The 23,941-nt window shown below is 36.4% G+C and overlaps 1 protein-coding gene across 1 annotated transcript in view; it reads left to right on the forward strand.

Moving 5' to 3' along the window:
• Positions 1-23,941, forward strand: part of Xrn2 (5'-3' exoribonuclease 2) — a 68,315-nt gene that overhangs the window by 26,491 nt on the left and 17,883 nt on the right. The window contains exons 16-24 of the mRNA XM_005380952.2: positions 2,912-3,030; positions 5,061-5,196; positions 6,999-7,106; positions 7,197-7,286; positions 7,914-7,986; positions 12,460-12,543; positions 13,262-13,359; positions 13,979-14,058; positions 15,281-15,337. Of these exons, the coding sequence (XP_005381009.2) occupies positions 2,912-3,030; positions 5,061-5,196; positions 6,999-7,106; positions 7,197-7,286; positions 7,914-7,986; positions 12,460-12,543; positions 13,262-13,359; positions 13,979-14,058; positions 15,281-15,337 (845 nt within the window). The remainder of the gene's footprint in view (positions 1-2,911; positions 3,031-5,060; positions 5,197-6,998; positions 7,107-7,196; positions 7,287-7,913; positions 7,987-12,459; positions 12,544-13,261; positions 13,360-13,978; positions 14,059-15,280; positions 15,338-23,941) is intronic.

A 23,941-nucleotide genomic window follows, 5' to 3' on the forward strand; every position in this document is an offset into this window, starting at 1 on the left:
GCATCAGAAGACTGATTCAATTTTATTCGCATTAATTCACACCTAGAGGTAGTAGGGCCTTAGATTTAGAATTTGAGAAGTGACATTTTGCATCTCCTGAGGTCAGCTGGAGTTTTTACTGTTTTTTATTCTTTTGTCCCACTAACAGAGTAGAGTACGGAGCTGAAGGGTGAGGGGTGCAAAGAGATACCTGTGTAGGACATAAAAAGCTGGTGTCTGTCATTCAAGATTATAAGACTACGGTCTCCACAGAGCAAAGCTGAGAATGACTGGTATTCTCAAGCATCTTGTTATTGATAGAATACTTTTTTCTTAATCTTTCTCAAGGGAGGCAGGTAGGTTTAAACTTTGCCAGCTGTAATTGCTTTGAGAAAGATTCCAATATTGTATTAAGGTTCCATTGAACCAGACTGTTGATCAATACTGTCTGCCGTGAGATTAGGAGTGGGGAGATTGGTAATTAGGTTACTTATTGGATCCCGTTGTTGCCCTTCTTGACATAATTATTTCTATAGAGAGAAGTATAGAATTGAAGTCTTGGAATAGTGGGATTTTCACCATTAGAATGTTCTGAACTTAAGGAAATTGTGAAGTCAAATTGTCAGCTCATTTAGAAGTCTTTAAAGTTACAGATTTTTGCTGTTTCATTATGAACTGTTGAGCATGTTAGTCTGCTGTACTTGTACATTGATGGTCAACACTGTTAATGTTATATCACTTAGGTTCTGTTTCCTGATAATATGTGGTTTTAAATTTCCATTTTTGAATTATGGTTTCATTACATCTGAGGCCATTCTCTAAATAGAATTTGATCACAAAAACAGCATTTTTAAAAGAAATGATTTTGATGACTATATGAATAGGTATCCCCAGAGTAGAATACACAGATTGGTAGAGGCAGGACAGCAGAGATTTGGTATTAATTGATGAACAGCTTTTTTCCCGCCTTAAAAGTATTATTTTTGTTATCTAAAGATGGGGTTCATATCTAGTTGGTTAATAACCACTTTGGGAAAGTTTGCTGCTTATACAGTTTCTTTACACTTAGAAGTTGATAGGAATGTCACCTTATAATTTTAATCCAAATTGATGAGTGTACAGTTTAATTAATAATAGTTTTGGCTCACTGAACATGTGCCAGGGGAGCAGTACTCTTTCACACACATTGTTTCATTTAATCCTTACAGTAACCTGTGAAGAGCCAGAGCTTCATCATCCCCATTTTAAACTAGGCTTACAGTTAAATCCCCAAGGTGGGACGCCCCAAAGAGGCTGAACTTAGTATTTCAGGCTCAGATCTCCTTGCATAAATACACGTGTCTCATTCTGCAGTAGTGCTTTCTTTTTTTTTCTTTTGACAATATTGTGTACATATTATAATAAATAAACTTGATATTATAGTTTTTAAAAGAAAGGGATAGAAGCTCTGTATTAAACAGAACTGTGCTTTAACTTCCCCTGGCCTGTGGTGTGAACTACCATTGAGGTTTTAATTTAATGTTATTGAAATAGCCTTGTGAGTACTCAGGGGTTTTTTGTTTGTTCAGTTTGTTTTTTAAATTTTTTTTAGCACTCAGTTTAAGATAATTCAGTTTACTTGAAATATCTAATAAATACTATGAACAATAGAAGGAAAACTTTACCGTGAAAATATCTTCTTGCCCTTATGTTTTCATACATTTTTCATTTAACTTGAAGTTGCAAAAGATTTTCTTTTAATTTTGAGTCTGGCTGTAGCGCAAGCTGACCTTGAACTGGCTTATTTAGTCCAGGCTGGCCTCAAACTCATGGTGATCCTCCTGCCTCAGCCTCCTGAGTACCAGGGTTACCATACCTGGCTTAATTTTTAAATCAAATATTAAAATACTTTAACACCCTGTTACACGAATTGAATCTAGCACAAAGGCAAGCTACTATTAAATTTAAAATGGAATCCATGTCTTTGTGTAATACTGACACAATCTGCATTTTCCCAAGATGACTAATATACTGTTATTTGTACATTATATTTTAAAAACAGTATGTATAAAATAATTTAATAGTAATCAGGTAGAGTCTCATGAAACTCTTGCTTTCTAGAGTGGTTGTACTGGGTCGAACACTTACTATCCACCTTTGCTCTCACCAGCATTGACTACTTTATATATTACTATGTGTTATTGTATGTATTACACATATAGTGCATGTTGTATGTGTTTTTCCCTCAAAACTTGGCTGTTTGATAAGTAGAAAATGATTTTGAGTTCTTAACATTGGGGAGCTACCAAAGGAAAACAAAATTCAAGTGCTGTAATATTTTTTAAAAATCTGTAAAATTGGTCGAGTATGGTTGTGCACACCTGTAATCCCAGCCTTCTGGGAGGCAGAGACAGAGTCCAGTTTGGGCGGTCTAATGATAAGACCCTGTCTCAAAATAAAAAATACAAATGGACTGGGGACGTATCTCAGTACATAGGTCCTGAGCTCAATCCCAGCCACTGGGATGCTGAGGCAGGAGGATTGCAAGTTGGAGGCCAGCCTAGACACTTAGCAAGACCCTGTCTCAAAATGAAATTAAAAGGACTAGGTTATCATTTCGTGCTAGAGGGCTTGCAGATTTGCACAAGGCCCTGGGCGCAATCTCCAGTACTGAAAAAAGAATTAAATTTTTCTTTTTTCCCTGAAAGTTTTTATACTGGTAATGTTAACTATTTTGACTTTAAGCATAGGAAACTCAGAGTACTGTATTACTTTGGTGGGAGGAATTAGTCTCTGTAGTTTTAAATTTACCACATTTAGATATTTACCACACCTGCTTAGTACTTTTAAGGAAATGTGTCAGTGTGAAGCATGGTGGATAATGGCAGTTGGCCTTGACTCATGTAAAATGAATAATGAAATCCTTTTTCTGTGATGTCGTGATTGTCTGCAGAGCCCTTCTGTGTCTCCTAATACAAGTTTCACATCTGACGGCTCCCCGTCTCCACTAGGAGGAATTAAGCGAAAAGCAGAAGATAGCGACAGTGAGCCGGAGCCTGAGGATAACGTCAGGTGAAGCCGTTGTTTGGTAGCACTTTGTTAGCAAATTGCTGAAAGAGATGTGGTCTAATTAATGCTGTTTAGCTTGGAGCAGCAGTGCCTTCAGATGCTTGCCTGTGATCTTTTTATCCACCCATAATTAATGTGGAGGGCTAGAACAGTCGGTAAATTCCAGTGAGAGGTATAAGCTATTGCTGTTAAACCCAAGCATCTAGATTAGTATGCATGCAGGTTTTCATCTTCCAAGCCACTGTCCCCTTTGAGACCACACACTAGCGCAGCTAGACATGAGGTGTTCGGCTCTGATGGTGTGATTTTAATAGTACTGTTTAGAGATTAAATTTTCAAACTGCTTAACCTAGAAAGTTCAGTTATACTTGAATAGTAATATTGTTTGCTTTAATGTTCTTAACTGAAAAGGTTTTTCCTCAAAGTGAAATACACAAAAATCATTTTAAGACATAAATATGTATTTTTTTGAAAACTGCAAACTTGTATATACACAATTATATTTCATGACAGAGGAGTTTTATTTTAGCTTTATTAAAATTTATAGTAGGAAACTGCTGCTTTAATTCTTCTAGAGATTTAGGATCATTAAATAATAAGATTAGCAGTCTTTCATGGAACAAGTCCAGATTTGAACTCTAGGTTTTTAGTGCAAAAAGCCAATAATGTAAAAATCATAGCCCGTTAAGAATGTAGGAAGATGACATCTTTCAGAGTTAAAGAGGATAGTAGTGGCCCATTGCTGGTGCTCCTTTTATAGCACATGAAAGTGCAACTCATGTTTATGGTTAGAAACTTCATGAGGGCCATGATGGTCTGCATTTTTCTAAAACCCTTTGATGTCAGATACGCGCAAGTCTGTAATCAAGCATTTACCTGGTCACCTTTAGTTTCCATCCTCTGCTCCTGTAGCTCTGGATTTCCCTCTTCAAGCATGTTTTTTGTTTTCTTTACTTACCATATAATCTTCATGATCCTGATAGTTTAATAGTAACTTGATTTTCATCCTAGTACTGAGAACAATCAAAATAGAAATGTTTTGGGCTGTTAACATTTCTTTCATTAGTACTCTCTTGTAAAACAGTTACAATCTACATTATGGATAGAGGATATTTCTCCTAACTGCTATTCTGTGAATCCTTTGGGGGGTTAAAAATTAGTATGGTGTATTTAAAAACATGACTACAATTAATATGTGAGCTCTGGCCCACATGGAAAAGAGCCTTTAATGGAGAATCATCTTAATGTTCTTGATCTGTCCTGATTTTTTTGTGTGTGTGTTCTTTGATGTCCTCGTTTTTGTTAAATTAAATTTTAAAATCTCTTAAAGATTGAAAAATGGTTATTAAAAAAATCATAGACTTTGGCAACAGTGTGGTTTCTTGACATTGTATTTTCAGGGATTAATGATAAATATTAGATTAATTGACCTGCTTCTAGATTTTACCAGAACATACATAGGAGAGAAGAAAGAAACAGAAAGAGAAACAGAGACAGAGTCAGACAGAAAGAAAGAGACAGAGATGGAGATAGAATGTGTGTATGTTTACTGACTGCTTCCCTTAAACCATCAACACCTCTTAGCTCCAAGAAGGATGAGGTCCAAGCAAGGATAGAAGGAGTTCCTAAATCACTTTATAAGCCATTTTTTACATTTCAAAATTACCTTTTAAAAAACAATTTTTTAGTATTTGAATCTTAAAAGTTTTGCAGTTGTTACATAATTTAAAAAACTTAAAGCAGTATTAAAATTTGAGCAAACAAATGTTGTGTTTGTACTTAGTAAATGATAATTTTCTGTCTTTTCCTAATGCAGTTTTATAATAGTCTTATCAGAATCAGTTTTTGGGTTTGTGATGTTTAACTAGGTTTAAGTTGATAAATCCAATTAAAGGAATCTATTAGCATTACTGTTTAACTCATTCTAATTTCTCATGGATAGTAAATATTAATCAATTTGGGATATAAATCAGTGAACAATCTATACTGCATATGTATTGATTCAGCATAAACTGGCTCTCCCTGACTTTTAGGTTATGGGAAGCTGGCTGGAAACAGCGATACTACAAGAACAAATTTGATGTTGATGCAGCTGATGAGAAATTCCGTCGTAAAGTTGTACAGTCTTATGTTGAAGGACTTTGCTGGGTTCTCAGATACTATTATCAGGTACACAAATATTTTCTTCTGAATTTTTAGGTGATCATTTTAGAATGTGTTGATTTACGTCATGTATAATATTGAATATCCTGAAATAAAAACTCAAAGTTTTTAAGCTTCACATTGATACATTTATTGCCACCATATTTGTTTGTAAAGACTTCAAAGTTCATTGGTTATTAATATATAAACAAAGCTAGTTTTTGTTATAGTAAAGGATTTTCAGCATCGTGTATGTGTTTGACTGTACGTGTTTTGTTTTTGTTTTAATTGTGGTACTGGGGCTTAAACTCAAGGCCTTCACAATGAGCTACATTCTTTAGTCTTTTTATTTTTTTATTTTGAGGCAGGGTCTCACTAAGTTGATAAGTTGCCCAAGTGGGGCTTGAACTTGCCGTCCTCCTGCCTTAGCTTCCCAGAGTGCTGGGATTACAGACTTAAGCAACTACACCCAACTATCCTTAGGTATCTTTACCCAAGATATCTTTATAATATCTTTGAGGATTAAAGTTTAGTGGTTTTTAAAAATTGGAGTTTAAAAATAACCAGAAAATTAATTGCCAATCACTGAGTGACAGAACGAAAGACACAACACAGTCTGGGAAAGACCAGTGAGAATCTGAGAGGAATTTGAACAGTCCATCTCCTCCTAACATAGTCATGATACAGGAAGTCAATTCTGATCCAGCTGATCTGTATCTGACTTGAACCTTGTGATAACAGGAATGTCAGATTGGTAAGAGAGTCAATAGATGCACTGAGAAGTGTGCCCTGTAGTTAATACCTGGTTTCATATCCTGAACCAAGTTAAGTCTGATGTGACCAGAGAAATGAAGATTTGTTGGTAAGCAGCACATAGTAGAATGCTCTAAATAAGTAGCACATGATGTGAAATATTCTATTTGCGTGTTTTACTCCTATTGTCATGATATTAACTCATTAGACACAGAATCCAGACACTGTGGAAAGTTTTCTTTTCTATGAGTATAACTTGCTTCTGTTTTCTTTTTGATGTCTACTCAAATTTCTTTACTGTCAAGAGAAAGTTGTTACATGAAAATACAGCAGGTGGTGCTGGCACTGTGCCACTTGCTTATAGTCTCCAGCATTGGAGAGGCTGAGGTGGGAGGATCACTTGAGTCCAGGAACTCAAGACCAGCCTGGGCCACATAACAGGACTCTGTCTCAAAAGCAAAAAATAATTATGGCTTGTAAAATGAAACTTGGTTGTTTAACTTTTGAACCACTATTCCAGTGATGTTCCCAGCCACTTCCTTGCTCAGTAAATGCAAGCTGCAGCTTCTCTTGGTTTTATTTGATGATGGCAGCTCTAGAGTTGGAAGGAAATGCCACCAGGTACATTTTGAGGGTAGAGATCTTCACTAAATTTTTTTTGTGAATATAAAGTTTGGTATTAAGTAATTATTAAAGATATTTTGCAGAATTAATTTAAGGAACCACTATTAGAAAGCGAAAAGTTCAGATTTAATCAAAACAATACTTACGATTCATGGGAAAAAATTAACATCCTGTCTGCCAAAAAATGTATACATCAAGAAAAGAAAAACTTACATAAATATTTTAATACTAAAGTTATTGAGATATCAGGAGATTAATACAAGTTACTTTTGGCCTCTGAAATTTTAAGACATGCTCAGAGTGGTGACCTGTCAAGTTGACAATGAAAATTAACCAGCATACCATATTTTTATAAATAGAGTATTATAGTAGATGAATTGTCCTTTTTCCAGTGTCTGTCATTAATATGGGTATGTGTGTGTGTGTGTTTTCTATATTTTTAATGATTCTAGGGCTGTGCTTCCTGGAAGTGGTATTATCCGTTCCATTATGCTCCGTTTGCTTCAGACTTTGAAGGTATTGCAGATATGCCTTCTGATTTTGAGAAGGGTACAAAACCGGTAAGCTTAGTTCATTAGAATTGATAAAACAATAGAACTTTGAATTGCATAATAATTTTTTAAGTCTTTAACGTATTTTCTCTTTTGAAGTTTAAACCACTGGAACAACTTATGGGAGTTTTTCCAGCTGCAAGTGGTAACTTTCTACCCCCATCGTGGAGGAAGCTCATGAGTGATCCTGTGAGTCTCTTAGTATTTCGAGTGGATGGGTAACTGGGTTTTTGTCATATATTTTATTCACATTAGTCACGGTTGCTTTTGCATCTCACAGTTAAAAAATTGAAGTCTAGAAACAAAGAATTGGAATTCTTTGGTATATTTTTTACAACATGTACATTTTCCCCTGCTTCCTTTGGGTAGGAGTATCCTATCCAATAAATAAAATTGGTTTGTGTTCAGCCTATGTGTAAGTCTTTATCTTTGTATGTTTCAGTCATGTATGATGGCTTCCAGAGCTCAAAAGTCTAGCTTGCCTGAAATCACATCCAAACTGGTTTTGTGTGCTAGCTAGAAAGTGTGGGACCGTCAGAAATATAAAGTGTTAAAGGAGATAAATCCTTCATTATCTGCCTGCCTGTGGCCCGCAGTTGTCATTTCTGTATTTCCTTTCTCTGCATCTTTCAAATACAATTGTAAATTTCATATTACCACTCCTAGAATTAATGGTGTCATAGCTTAACATTTTTTAAAAAGGAATGGACCTCATTTCCTCTTCATGGCTGATGAATTGATGGAAGTCATAACAAATGCTTTGTAACAGGGTGATGTGGCTTTTGTTTTGATTCTTTACTTTTCTCCCTGATACAGGATTCTAGTATAATTGACTTCTACCCTGAAGACTTTGCTATTGATTTGAATGGGAAGAAATATGCATGGCAAGGTAAAATCTAGATATTCTTTTTTTAAAAGAACTTTTGATAAAACTGAGCATTTGTTACTTATGGGGCAAAAGAATTCTGGAAAAGATATTTTTAGAAGTAAAGCATATGTGAGAAATTGGCATTTGTCTATCCCACCTGTAATTCGCAATGATTAATTTTAATCGTAACATTCTGATAAATGGTAAATTAGTTTGAATTGAAGTATGTCAATAATTAAGTCTTTTGTCTTCTTGTGATTAATCAGTACACTTATTCTACACTTCTGTAGTTTGTTATCACCTTTCAAGGTTGCTGAGAGAGAAACAGGGTTGTGTCCATGTGGGGTTCACTGGTTCTCTGTAGAAGACTTTTTCAGTGCTGAAAACTTTTTTTTCCCCATCCATTCAGGACTGAACCTAGTGCCTTCACAATGAGCTATATTCCCAGTGTTCTTCCTGTTTTTTGACAGGGTCTCACTAAATTGCCCACACTGGCCTCAAGCTTGGCTACCTTCCTGCCTCAGCCTCCTAGAGTGCTGGGATTACAGACCTGTGCCACCATTCTGGGGAAACCTTTGAAAAACATACCAGTAACTTTTATTTAGTATGAATACTAGACATTGGTCATTACTTTACCTGTTATTTTTATTCCTTCTATTAACAGAATTTTCTTTTTTAGGAATGGGAGTGTAAGATTAGTACTAAACTTAAGGTGCTGTTCACCACTTAACGTATCTTGGAGAGAGTGTGTAAAAAATGATAAAGAAAACTCTTACAGAGAACCACTAAGCTAGCTATTGTTTCTCATCAAAGCCTCCTTTCCGCAAACCATTTTAACCTTTTCTTCCATTGCATATTTTTCTAGGCTAATAAGCAAGTTTGGTAAACCATGTCTTCATTTTTCCTTGATGATTCCCTGTAGTGGGGATGACTGACCAGTGAAATGAGTTATAGAGAATTGTGGGGCAGAGGGGCATAAATAGTTAGTTTACAGATTGAGAATTTTTATCTCATGAACTTTTAGCGCTGATTTTTGGTCTGCTTTGGTAGCAGAGATTTCTGGTTACTTCCCTGGAGTGATAATAAGAAAGTCACCCTGAGGGGAGCTGTAGGAAGTATTGTTATGGATGGACAGGTTGGCATCTCAGGTGGGTTTTGAAGGAGCTTTGTGAAGGATGTTTTGATGTAGAAAGAAGCATAGGAGAATGAGGGATAGCAAAAATAATGGTTAAATAGGAAGTAGGCAAATATATTTATGTGTTTGTTAAATACTGTACATAAGAAGATAATTGAATCTTTGCCTGGATTTACTAAAAAAATAAATAATTAAATATCTAAGCATACAGATGATTTGCCGACGTATCACTGTATTGATTTGTGTCACTGACAAGGACTATTTTCTATATAATTTAACCCCGGGGGGAGGGGGGATAAGGTAATGCACAGCAGTTCCAGTTTCTCCACATCCTTGCCAATATTGTCATGTGATAATAACATCCTAATGGGTATGAAGTGTTATTTCATTGTGTTTCTGATTTTCATTTCCCTGGTTTGTTAGTGCTATTGAGCATGTTTTGGTGTTCTTACTTGCCATTTATATATTGGCTTTGGAGAAATGTCTATTCAAGACCTTTTCCATTTTTTAATTGTGTTGCTTGATTTTTTTGTTATTGTTGATCATCGAAATTCTTTACATAGTTTGGCATTAACCCCTTTAGATGTGTGATTCATATATTTTTTCCATTCTGCGCATTTTCTTCACTCTTGTTCCAATATTTATTGATGCACAAAAGTTTTTAATTTGGGTAAAGCCTAATTTACTTATTTTTCATTGCTGTGCCTTTGGTATCATATCCAAATATTATTACCAAATCTGATGTTGTAAAATCTTTCCCTGTTTTGTTCTGTAAGTTGTGTTTTAGCTCTTACATTTAAATCTTTGATCTATTTGTTACTTTTCTATGTGATGTAAACAAAGAGTCCAGCTGCATTATTTTGTATGTGGATATCCAGTTTCCTTAGCATCAGTTGTTGAGAAAATTGTTTCCAATTGACTATCTTGACGGTTGTTAAAAATCAACTGACTGTATATGTGAAACTCTCTCATTGATTCTGTTGGTCTCTGTCTTGTCTTATGCCAGTACCATACTCTTTTAATTACTGTGGTTTTGTAGTAAGTTTTAGTCAGAAATTTTATCCTCCAAATTTATTCTTGTTCAGAATTGTATTGGCTAGTTGGGGTCCCTTGAGAGTTAATATGCATTTTATGATAGGTTTAAATTTGATGTTTAATAATTTTATATTGTATATTAATATTTGCACTTAGCCTGCATGGCAAGAAAAGAAATTTTGAGATAAAACTTAATATTATTAGGAAATGTAGTTGTTTCTCCATTAACATTTTTTAAATTTGGTGGAAGTGATGATAATACAGTACTAAGTTAAATTCTTGCCCATGTTGAATACATCTTAAACTGATAAAAAAATATATGTCTGGGTTCTTTTTCAACATATTTGAGTGTATACTTAACAGCATTATGTGCAAATTAATAACAGTGCTGTGTTCTTATAGTATTTGCTTAGTATAGGTATACAGAGTAGTAGTTCTGATTGATGTACATTTTGTGTGAACAGAGAATTTAAGTTAATTTGACACAAGTGACACAGTGGCAGAGCCAAGATCTGAAGCTGGAGTCTGACTCCAGAGCTCAAATTTGAAAGTGACTGTGTTCACCTGAGCATAACCACCGCCCTCAGTGTTTTTGGGTTAAATGGGTTGAGAGGGTTCAAGAGAGGTAATGAGTATGACATATTAAGTTCTTGGATGCTGGTCTCATTTTTTACTATCTTTTTTTATTTTATTTTATTTTTTTGGTTTTTCTCCGGTACCGGGAACCGAACTCATGCTTGCCAGGCAGGCACTTTGCCACTGAGCTAAATCCCCAGCCCTCATTTTTTTACTATCCATGCACTCTCAAGCACTCTGGATGTTGCAGCTAGAATAAGGCATTTCGTTCTACCTTGATTAGTATAGGTATACAGAGTAGTAGTTCTGATATCTGTGGGGTTGATTTATTGCTTGGTAACTTCATTGCTGTCAGTAGCACTGCAGGTTGCTTGCTGATTGGATTGAGCTTCTGAAGTCAACATTGTAGGAAAATCTTACTGTAGGAAAGTCTTGCAGTTGATTTTTTTAAGATTCTAAATCTAAAAGAAAATAAAAGCTAGATAATGCTATAGTTTCTTTTTCATGTATTTCTCATAAATGAAAGCAAAACTTAAGTAAAATCTTGGATGACTCCTTAGGGTCCCTCCCCCTGCTTATGTGTTTACTATTTGAAATAGCTTCACTCAGAGGAGAGATAGTAATATTTTTCAAAAGTCATACTAAGGCGCTGGGGATTTAGCTCAGCGGCAAAAGCGCCTGCCTGTCAAGTGCAAGGTCGTGAGTTCAGTTCCTGGTACCGGAGAAAAACCAAAACCAAAAAAAAAAAACAAAAAAAACAAAACAAAAGTCATACTAGACCTTACTTTCTTTGTAACTTAAAAAATTATCCTTACTACACAGTAAATTAAACATTTCTTTACATTGAAAATATAGTAGCTAAAATATTAATGACAACTTTGGTAACCTTTTTACTTCTCATGATTGTCAAATGCTGTACAGTTTCTAGTGGTAATAGTTTCAAAATTATTTAGCTCTATTTAGCATTTGTCTTTGCTCTTTGCCTTACATTTTTCATTTAGCCAAAATACTATTGTGACTGTATAATAGCAGACTATGTAAATATTTCAGTAACTTTGTTCATTTTTCTAGAAATAAATATTGTGTCAGTGATATGCTTCTGAAATTTATGCAAATAAATCCACAGAAAGCAGAACCTTTAATTCCAGCAAACTAGAGGATCATTCTTTAGCCCCTAGATGAGCTCCATGTGTCCCTTTCCTCCTCCAGATTATTTAAGCAAGTCTGTAAAGAATCTTTATATATAAGTTAATTAGCAGGCTTTAAAATACCAACAGCCTGCTATTGAATTTTGGAGCTGAAAGAGACCCTCCGTGTTGTCTAGTTGCATAGAATTTCTGAATATTTCAGTTGAATAATCTCATTTAGCAAAAGAAGAAACCAGGTACCACAAAGATAACAGGACAACCCCAGGACCTAGGAGGATGAGTTGGCCTGCCTGTGGCACCTTCTAGTGAGCAAGGGTGGGGCATAGACTGGTGCCAGGTGTGCCCTTTATTGTGTCATCTGAAAATTGTATTGCCACAAAGATTTAGAAAGCAGAGTGTTCAATACAAGCCCTTTTTAATTAGGAAAAACATCTATGATGTTTCTTTTACTGCCACTTACAAAATGTTTACATCTGAATTTTGGCTGAATGACCTACTAGAGTTCAATTTTGAAATATCTTTATATCAGCGGGGGTAGTCTACTAACATGTTTATTTGAATCAGTGTTAGCTGCAATGGTTTGTGTGTTTGCTTCTCCAGGTGTTGCTCTGTTGCCCTTTGTGGATGAACGGAGGCTGCGAGCTGCCCTGGAAGAGGTGTACCCAGACCTCACTACAGAAGAGAGTAAGACTTGCAAAGCACTCGGTCAACCCTGAGTCTGTGAATTGTAGACTATGCATTTCTCTACAGAGTTAGGCACCCTCCTGTTTGTCAACATTTCCCTTAAGAGTGCATAAGTCATTGACTTTATTTCTTACAACAAACTGTTAACTTTGCTTCCTAATCTATTATCTGTAAATTGAGTAGCACTTAAAATTTTTTAACAGGCATATGTTCATTAAATTTATAAAAAGCAACATATCAAGAATATCCTTTGGCTTTTAAATTCTTATGTGACATGAACACTTAAAAATATGTTTTTATCTATTGAGAAGGTGCTTGTTTCTTCCACCAAAACAAGTATTTGCCCTTTGAATGCTAACTTGAAGTGTTATTTGTATAAAAAGTGGGTTTTTGTAATTACTACTGACTTTAAAGTATTTAGATGCGGAAATGCGAAGCTGAGCTCTATCAAAACTTTTATTTCATATCATTGTAAGTATGTAAGAAACAATTTATCAGCTGTCATGAGGATAATCTTTGTCATCAGATGATACACTTAGTATTTCCACAGGGAATGGTTGTATTTTTCTTATATAAAGATGTGGAGTTTGTAAACCCTACGCCAGAACTAAGTTTTTAAAAATTTAGATGCTTTCCTCGGTTAGGTTCTCAATAAAAGTGGGTTGTAGATAGAATTATTTGATGTGTGGTTTTTATTCTTTTCTTACTTTCTTCTCAGACAGAAGAAATAGCCTTGGAGGCGATGTTTTGTTTGTGGGGAAACATCACCCACTCCATGACTTCATTTCAGAGCTGTACCGAACAGGTTCCACAGAGGTATGGTGTGCAACTGGTTAATACAGAATGCATTTTTAAAAAATTTTAGTAAAGTATAGACACTACTCCAGAACACAACACACAATAATGCTAGCTAATGCACTACACCAGAACTTTTTCATCTAGTCATAGAGAAAATCTATACCCATTAAACAATATCAAACAATACCGGGGCTGGGGATTTAGCTCAGCGGCAAAGCGCCTGCCTGGCAAGCGCAAGGTCGTGAGTTCGGTTCCTGGTACCGGAGAAAAACCAAACCAAACCAAAACAAAAACAATACCTACCCATTGCACTATTCCTCCACACCCTGTTACCTCTCTTCTGTTTTCTTCCTCTATGAATTTGCCTCTTCTGTGGCTAGCTTTTTTCACATAATGTAATGTAATGACCCGTGCTGTAGTGTGTACCAAAATTTTATTCCTTTTTATGGCTTAATACTTTTCCATTCATATTCATAAGCCATGTGTTCTTTCTTCATGTCTTGATCCTTAAATTATTTCCATTTGGCTCTTATGAATAATACTCCTCTGTACTTGATTGAGTATGCAAGTATCTGCTTGAATCCTGTTTTCCACGCATTTGGGTATATAGTATAATCAGGAATGCATCTTTCCACAGCCAGTGGATGTCCCACCTGAACTTTGCCATGGAATTCAAGGCAAGTTTTCTTTGAATGAAGAGGCCGTTCTTCCGGATCAGTAAGCATTCATTTGTATATACTTGAGGCAACTGGAAGGAAGTTTAGCTAGCATTGTTGTGTAATATTTTATATTCTAGTACTAGTGAAGACTGAGAAAAAAACCTTGTTGGACTAAAAGAGGCTTGTATTCAAAACCTCCATCCCCTTGTAAAGGGACCTCTGGGGGCCCTTGGAACTCTGTTGGGGGCATCCATAGGGTCAGAATTATTTTCATAATCTAAGATACTGTGGTGTTACTTGATTGTCTTTCATTCTGTTTCTTGATGCAGTGTTTTCCAAAGGCTAAATCTAATCGAGTATATCAAGAAATGCAATCAGAAGCAGAGAAGAGAATGTAGTTGTTAGATAGCAAGGCAGGTACTGGCTTTTTAAAAATGCAAAACAGTGACACGCTTCTCATTTATTTTTGTTTCACTTTGTAAAAATAGTTCTTTTCCATTAAAATGCAATTTATGTTAACATGTAACAGGTTTGCTTTTAATATAGTCTTTTTAAAATTTCTTAGTTTTAATTTTTAATAGATAAATATTGATAGGGATAACCAACATAAGCAAAAGCTCTTTGAGGTTTTCAGTAATTCTTAAGAATGTAAAAGAATTTTGACACCTTGGTTTGAGACCTGCTGCTCCTGGGTGTATCTTCATGAATGGAATTGCTGACCATAGGATATGCATATCTTCATCTTTTCTAGGTCAATATTGAGTGTTTTTCGAAGTGGTTACACTATATTATAATCCCAGCAGCAGTTTGTGAGAGATCTTGTTGTGCTGCATTCTGGCAAACCCATGGACCACTGTGATGACGTTAACTTTTTTTGTTTGGTGGTTGCTTACTCTGGCATCTTGTGATTTACAGTTGCATTTTTCTGTTCACTAAGAAATGTAAATATCTTATGGCTAATCGTTAACCATTTGTTTTTCTCATTTATGAGGTACCTGCTCTGTTGTTTTTTTTTTTTTTTTAATTCTTTCCCCCCTCTTTTCGGTTTGAAGTGGGTTTCTGTTTTTTATTTTACAAATTCGAACATCAGCTCATGATTGTTTTCTGTTGATGAAATACGGAAGACAAGGTCATTTTTAAAAACACAAATTGTCATATTGTTCTTGTTAGTGCATTTTAATGATTTTTCTAAAGCCTAACAAGCATAGCAACATCTTTCTTCCTCTTACTTCAGAGGTTACGATTTACAAATAGATGGTTCTTCTTTTGTTTCCCTTCAGAGTAGTGTGTTCTCCTGTTCCCATGTTACGGGATCTGACACAGAACACTGCAATCAGGTAAGTTCTCCAAAATTCATAGCACTCACTCAGAATGCAGCTCTGAACTTGCACATACAGTTTAAAAGACCTCTGATTCAGAGGGAAATGGCAGCTGTTAGTGCACCAATGCTTTGAGGTTGGAGAGTCCCTGTGCTGCAGATCGCCAAGCAGAGCCTCTTGACTTTAAATTATGTATATTGTTAAGGTTACTGATTTAGCAAGCATGCTTATCTGTTTTCTGGTTTCCCCTGACAACCTCTAATTCTTCCTGGATTAAGAGAATGAGTTGCTAATAGTTTGCCACATAGAAGCAGACAGACAACTTTCCTGTGTTATAATGGACTGTTAATTTTTGTAGTTGTGGCCCTGTAGAGTTTAAAACAAAAATATTATGTAATATGTTTTAGTTAGGATGAGATAGACTGTGTATGTGAACATTTTTATCAGTAGTTGTGAATTTACAGGGCTCATTTCTATAGTCCAGAAAATTTACATATCCCTCAGTTTTTCTGTAGTGACAGCATCATGTTGAGTAAAAATAATGTAAAATGTGATATGACAGTTTAGCATACAAAATCATTCTTACTATTCATCTGTGTAATATAATTAGTGGTCTTGATGGCTTAATTTATGGAGATATTTCCCAGATATTCAAGAACTTGATAAAAGCTTGCTAATTCTGAATCTTCCTTTCTTACCCATTTTTATGATTTCTTTCCCTCTCAGGAAATATTTTAGATTTCTCATTGTGAAATTTAAGCATGTTTATTTCCTCTTTAGTGGATTTGGATAGTAACTGATTGCCATTCTAGAAAGTCTTCTATTTAAAGAAAACTATTCTATGTTGGGAAAATCTGTCTGAATTAATTGCTTTCACTTACCTTTACACATGATCTTTTTATTTATGTTTGCATGTAACTTGTCCTAGTTCTTTGTCTTTGTGCTCTTTTGTTAAGGGTAGAATGTAGGCTTTAAAGCTGCACTCCTCGGCCCATCGCGGCCATCTGGCCCTGACAGGCTCAGTGTGGACACTGTATTTGTACTCTGGAGTCTGCTGCTTTGGGCCACTTAATTGCCCTAGTTCTCTCATTGGGTTTTTGCTTGTGTTCCTCTGCTTTTCTGCATCTTTTCAAGACCCTTATTTTTTAAATAAAAATCTAAAACTGCAGTCTCCAGTGTCAGTTTTCAGTTGTTCTAGTTTGACTCCTGTCCTTTTTTCCCCTTCTCTGTGTAAATGCATCCAGGACCCAATTCCATATTTGAGAAGTTGGTTCCTTAAGTTGAATTTAGGCAGGTTACCCCGACTCTGATTGGTCTTATCTGTAGTGTTGAGGAAGCATACTGTACAAGTCAGTGAAGTGCCCTGAGTTCATGGAAGGACCCTTAGAAAATATAATCAGCTGTGACCTAAGATATCTTCCCATGTGCCAGTTCTGTTTTCATGAGTCATTTGACATAATAGTAGTTTGACTTTGAAAGAACTGAGCTATCTCCCTTCATTTTCCTCATGCTGATCTTCTACCACTGAAATTTGCTTACATGTAGTGTTTTTGGAATAATTCTATATTAACTTTAAATATCTAAATCTTTTGGCATATAATTTTAAATTACAGAGGTTACCTTCCCAGGACAGCAGCACAATTTCCTGTTTATTTGGTGGGCTAGCTGTTCTCACCTTTGTACACTTGGGTGTTTTTGAGGCCAGTCAGAACTTGGTAGAGCCATGGCTCTGTCTGCACCCCGCTTTTTCATGGATCCCTCCTTGCTGGCCCCTTCAGCATCCTTTGGCCTTTGTGCCTCCCCATTGTGAAGAGCACTTCCATTCTTTCCTCTGCCTGGCCATGGCCTACCTTCCGTTGTTTTTTTCCCTTCTAAAACAGATGTATAGTTTAATAATTTTTGCATGTTATTTTCAGAGTGACACTGTTAGATATTTTTTCCCCTCCATACCACCTTGTGTAATTCTGAGCCCATATAAAAACATAAAAGCTCAATTTATCCATGTTGGCACCAGTATTTGCTGAATTCTTCCAAAAGTCACAAACTTTTTCTTCAGAAGACTGTTTCTCAAACTTTCTGTATTCATCTTTGGATAAATTAGGTAAAGAATAGAATGTTTTATCTCTAAGGAAATTTTTAAAAATTGTAAATGTGTGTAGAGATGGACTTTTTAAATGTAATCATCCCTGCAGCATTTGTAAGGTTCATTGTTGACAAAAGATAACTCAAAATCAGAAGGTAGAATACATGAAATCAGCAGACCTGATGGTGGAAAGCACTTGGGAGCATTTGACCTCCACTGCTAGTATTACTTTACAGGATACTGAACTGGTTAACCTCTCCTGCTAAAATGTCACAATTCTATAAACTCTCTAAGTGCTTTAAAATGTCAAGTATATGAACCATGAAATTTTTCCTGCAAGAAGTTTACTTTGGTGTGCTGATTTAGCATTAATTACAGCATATACCAGAGAAAGGTGGAGTAAAAATAAAACTTTGTATTTGGAATTGTTGGCTTCTTTTACTAAGGGTGCTAGCACTCTCAAAGTAGCATCCCTACAGATAGTTCTTAAAGTGAATCAAATCCAAGAAAGGTCTTGTATATTCCCTTCCTTTTCTACTGAGACTTTGCCACAATATTTTCGTCTTGCCCACACTACAGATAAAAGCACTACTGCTTTATTTTCAGTCTTGCTTAGGTTTTACATTTTTATTCATTGTGACCTTGGTGTATTGCATGAAAACAGCCACTGAAATGACAGGGAGGTTGCTTATCAAGGGAATGATCCATTATGCTGCCCTTGGGGGTTGACCAAGTGCTGGGTGAGCAGCACTCCTATGCCTGTGTGTGTCAAGAGTAGATTAAAAATACCTCTAGTTCACAGAATCAGATGGAACAGTATAAACCTAAACATAATTCTCTTACAGTGGCCAAGCAGCCTGTTGGGTCTATAGGCTGTTTGGGGCTATTTTCGTTTGTGTTTTTGTGGTGCTAGGAATTGAACGTGGGTTCTTCGTGCAGTCCTCTACTGATGAACTACCTCTATCCTCTGTAGGCAAGTGCCCTGCTGTGTCACAGCCACCCCCAGGCCTCGTCTTCACTCCTCCTCTCCTCTTTGGACTCCTCCGAGCTTCTGTGTTCCTGTTTTCCTGCTCAGTGTTACTGTGTTCCTTCCCCAGATAAACTCTCTATAGTTAGGTCTTTGTTCCTCTGGTGGAAGTTGTCAAAGAGTAGTCTGTGTTTTTTTTTTTCCCTTCAGTGTTCTATCTGTAAGAATTTAAATCCTAAACCTGAAAAGAAAAGTAATGCTGATACATAAAGTTACCTTAGGGTTTTTGCCTGATGGGCCCTCACTGTGTCTTCTATGTTGGAATCATGAGTGACATCACCACATTGGAAAAGTACATTTCTAAAACAACACATCTTAGTGTATGTTTTTAAGGAATCAGTTAAAATACTAAAGATCTCTCAACCTAGGGAGGTTTACCTCTTGTTGGGAAAAAAAGTGCCTTCAAAGTGTTCTGAAAGACCTAAGGAGAAGGAACACTTTAATCTTTGGAGATCATAGTGTCTTTTGCTGGCCCTGGTGGCACATGCCTGTAATGGCAGCACCTGGGAGACTGAGGCAGGAGAATCACTGTGAGTTTGAGGCCAGCCTAGGCTACATAGTAAGTTCAAGGCCAGCCTGAGCCAGTGAGACAGTGTCTCCAAATAAGCAGGTAGATAAACAGAGTCTGTCTTTTGGGTGGAGATTTCCAAACTCATCTTTAGATGCTCCTTTTCTTTCTCCTACTGGTTTGTACTATATTGAGAATATCATTTACTTTATTGGGTATGGTTTAGAGGGAGGTAGGGGAGATCTTGGGGATTGTTGTCCTTAGGGCTTAGAAGTCTTTTCCTTTTCAGAGCATCAGCATAAAAGATGGACTGTTAAAACAATTTTGTTAAGAAACAGGACATTTAGTACATATCAGACACCTAAGTGGATTTGTCTTCCAGATTTTAGTTTGAACTGTCTTGTTAAATCACTTACTGTTGTCCTTTAGGGGTGATAATCCCTACAGCGATGGCTGGGATTGTCTCTTCTTTTTCAGAGCTTGTAGCCTTGGCTGTTTCCTTTTCTCAGTTTCAACTCTGTTTTTTTACATGACGAGCAGAATAGAGCTCATCTCAGGCTTTCTCTGGACTTGAGCTCAGGCACAGTTCCAGTAGTGCTCTGCCACGGTGACGGCTCTGGCCTGGCTATTGTCCGTGCCCTCTTTGGGGTTCCTCCCCCAACTCCCTCCACAGCACTGCTAGGTAGTTCTTTCTAAAACGAATCTCGATCACTTTTCCCTCCTTGCCAGTGATGCAGCCTCACTCACTTCTGCTGGGCCCTGTTTCTGCACACTTCTGCTAGTGCACTTTGCCCTCCAGTCCGTCCCTTTCAGAGAAGGAAACCCTGAGCATTTGAAGCATCTGCTGCATGTAGCAAGTCAGTTTGTGTCCTGTTTCTCTAGGATGGTGCTAGTTGTACAGTGTATCTGCCCTGGAAGAATTGAGGATGTAGTCAAATTGCTTTTATGTGGGGCTTCTCTCAGCTCCCCATGGAGAAGGCCTTTTCTTCCTTGGTCTGGGAAGAAGGCCATGTTTGTTACTTTTCTTTTTTTCTTTTCAAAATTTTTCTTCCAATGCTGGGAATCCACCTGAGGGCCTTGCTCATATTAGCCCCTTGCTGGCACTGAGCTATATCCCTGGCCCCAAATTTAATTTTTAAAATTGGAATATATGTATACTTTTATTTATGGGTAAAAATGTTATAATTCAGTAAGCATATACAATGTGTGATCGAGTCAGGGTAATTAACATTTCTGTCTCCTATTTGTTACTTCTATGAGTTGGAAACATTCACACTCTTCTCTCGTTACCTTCATTAACATCTCTGTCTCCTATATTGTTACTTCTATGTGTTGGAAACATTCATAGTCTTCTCTTGTTATTTTGAATGTGTGATTGTTGTAGACTAGTTGCCCACTTGTGCTATATGACATTAGAACTGCCCTATCTGGCTATTTTTAATTCCCATTCTGTATCTCCCAGTATTCCATGTCCTTCCTTTCCTAGCTTCTAATGACCTGTGTTTTAATTCTCTGTTACCAACTTTGTTAGCTTTAACAAGTGAGTGAGAACATGTGGTATTTGTCTTTCTGTGTGTCTTGGTTACTTTCTTATTGCTGGGACAAAATACTTGACACACATAAATTAAAGGAGGAAAGGTTTATTTTGGTTCACAGGTTTTCAGAGTTTCAGTCCATAGTTGGCTGGCTCCAAGGCACAGTAGCATGACAGAAGAGAAACAGTTCATAGCATGACAGGCAAGAAGCAGTGAGACTTCCTTCTTCTTTCCCTTTTTATTCTACCCAGGCTATAAACCTATTGGTTAGTGCCACCCACACCCCAGTATAGGTCCTCCCTCTTCAGTAAGTCTATCATGCACACCTAGCACTATGCTAAACAAATCAGTGGACTAATCCAATCAGTGGACTTATCCATGATCTAGTCACCTCCCAAAGTCATTGGGGAACATCTAGATATAAGCCACCCCACTGTGACTGGCTTATTCCACTTCATGTAATTTTTGCTTAACATAACATTATTGTGTTGCCACAAATTATAGAATTTCAGCCTTTCTTATGGCTGAATAACATTCCATTGTGCATATATGCCATACATTTTAGTCTATTCTTCAGTAGACATCTTGGTTATTATTAATAGTGCTGCAATAAACATGAACATACAGATGTGTATTACAATGATTTTATTTCCTTTGGATATATGCCCTGTAATAGGATTTGGGATATAGCTTGACAGTAGAGCACTTGCCTAGCTGAGTTTGATCTCTAGCACTACAAACAAGGTGGATATATTCTCAATAGTGAGATGGTGGATCAGATGGTAATTCTGTTTTGTTTTCTGAGAAACCTTCATACTATTTTCCATAATGGTTATATAGTTTACATTCCTGCCAGTAGTGTATAGGAGGAGTGCCCCTTTTCTTCATCCTTTCCAACATTGCTTAATTTTTGTCTTTTTGCTAATAGCTATTCTAATTAGACTGAGATGATACCTCATAATGGTTTTCATTTGCAGTTTCCTAATGATAGTGCTGTTGAGCATTTTTTTCCTGTATATTTGTTAGCCGCTTGTATATTTCAAGAAATGTCTGTTTAGATCATTTGCTCTTTCTTATATGAGATTATTTTGGGGTTATTGCTGTTATTTGAGTTCTTATACCTTCTAGACATTTAACTCCTTATCTGATCAAAAGTTTGCAAAAATTTTCTCCCACTATGTAGGCTGTCTTTTGACTCTGTTCTTTTCTTTGCTGTGGAGAAGCTTCTTAGTTTGATGTAATCCCATTTATCTAGTTTTGCTTTTGTTGTCCACATTTGGAGTCTTATCAAAAAAAGTCTTTGCCTATCTCAGCCTCTTAAAGTGTTTTCTGTTTTCTTCTGTTTCACAGTTTTGGGTCTTGTGTTTAGGTCCTTGATCCACTGACCCAGTTCTTTGGTCCTTGATTCAGCTTTTTTTTCTTTTTTGAGGGGTATAGTGGTACATAGTGAGAGGTAGGGGTGTAGTTTGAATTTTTTTGGATATGTATATCCAATTTGCCCAGCATATTCATTGAAGGGACTATCTTTTTCCAATGTATGTTGTTGGTTCCTTTGTCAAAAATAAGTTGGCTGTAACACATGGATTAAATTCTGGATTTTATTCTGTTCCTTTCGTCTCTGTGTCTTATTTCTTATGCCAGTGTCATGCTGTTTTGAAGTCACATACTGTGATGCCTCCAATTTTGTTTTTGTTCACTATTGCTTGGACTATTCTGGGTCCTTCATGGTTCCATATTAATTTTGTAATTCTTCCTAATTCTGTGAGGAATGCCATTGGAATTTTGATGGGAATTGTGTTGGAGCTATAGAATGCTCTTGGGTGGTATGGACATTTTAAGAATATTTATCTTTTTAAATCTGTGAATGTAGGATGTCTTTATTTTGTGTGCTAAGAGTTCTTTCATGAATATTTTTGTTTATGGACTCTTTTCACTTCTTTGGTTAAGTTTATTCCTAGGTAGTTTGTTATTGAAAAGCATTGGATATTGTGAATGGGATTTCTCTGTGTGTGTGTGTGGTTTGTGTAAGATGCTACCCTTTTTTTGGTACATTGATTTTATATTCTATAACTACTAAATGTGTTCATCATACAACGGTTTTTTGGTGGAATTGTTAGATTTTCTCTGTAAGATCATCTGCAACCAAGGATAATTGGATTTCTTTTCCAGTTTGGATGCCCTTTAATTTTTTTGTCTTGCTTAATTGCTTTGGCTAAGTTTTTCAGTACCGTGTTGAATAGCAGTGGTAAAAGTGGACATGTTCATCTTATTCTGGATCTTAGAGGAAGCACTATTAGTATGATATTGGTTATAGTTTTTTCATATAGGGCCTTTATTATATTGAAATACTTCCTTTTGCCTAATGTCTCTTGTGTTTACCTAATGTCTGCATCTATTGAGGTACTCATATGGCTTTTAGCTTTCAGTGTATTGATAAGGTCTTACATTATTGACCTGCAAATGTTGAATCATCCTAATATCCCTAAGATGAGCTCCACTTGATCATGGCTTATGATCTTTTTGATGTGCTGTTGGGTTTGATTTAGAAGTATTTCATATATCTTCAAAACATGTCTTTGGTTTTCATATTAGGGTTATATGGGCCTCATAGAGGACATTTGGTAGATTTCTCTGCTTTTCACTATTTTGGGGATAGTTTGAAAATTGGTGTTGGTTCTTTAAATGTTGTGCAGAATTAAGCAGACTTTGCTGCATTTATTTCCTCTGCCATTGTGTAGCAAATTTTGTCCCACCTTAAACCATAACTCTTAGATGGTGTTTTCCTTGGTCTCGAGGTAAATGCATTTCCTTCACCTTCCCATACTCAGGTACCTTTGACACACATTGATAAAGACATGCATGTAGGAGGCACACACACACATGTGCTTTGACTCAACATCTGTTTTGTGCCTGTTACGCATTTCCTGCATTTTTCCTTGTAAAACTATTATCAAGGATTTTTTTTTTTATTTCCGTTACTAGAAGGGGAGGCACCCACTATGATACTGTATGTGCAGTAAATGTCCAGCCGTTTGGTAAACTGCTGAAAAGCCCTGCTGAAACAAAGATACCTGCTTCCAGACACTTTAATTGCAAATTTTGCCCATTTCCTCTTTACTTTGTATCCATAAAGTGCAAAACAGCCCCAGTGCAGAACTGTTTTCTCTGTTGTGCTCTGAAACCTTGATCAGTGCCTGTCCTGTTTTGTCCTTGCTGTGCCACTCTACTGGTAGGGAGCTTTTGAGGGAGTGGCAATTGCCAGTGAAGGATGAGTTGTACAAGGAACTAATTGAGTAAATGAAATGTTGTTAAGCTGTTCTTGAGCTCATGATATTTTTATTGTAAATATGAATTTAATGTTGTGTACTTAAAATACACAGTTAAATTTGACTGCAATGACATTTTCTTTGTAACAGATGGACCCTAGTTGTTAAAGTGGCAATATTCAAAAAGAAAAAAAAAGCTATCT

This window comes from Chinchilla lanigera, unplaced genomic scaffold, assembly GCF_000276665.1.
Source record: "Chinchilla lanigera isolate Chin_1 unplaced genomic scaffold, ChiLan1.0 scaffold00014, whole genome shotgun sequence".
In the NCBI taxonomy this organism is placed as follows: Eukaryota; Metazoa; Chordata; class Mammalia; order Rodentia; family Chinchillidae; genus Chinchilla; species Chinchilla lanigera.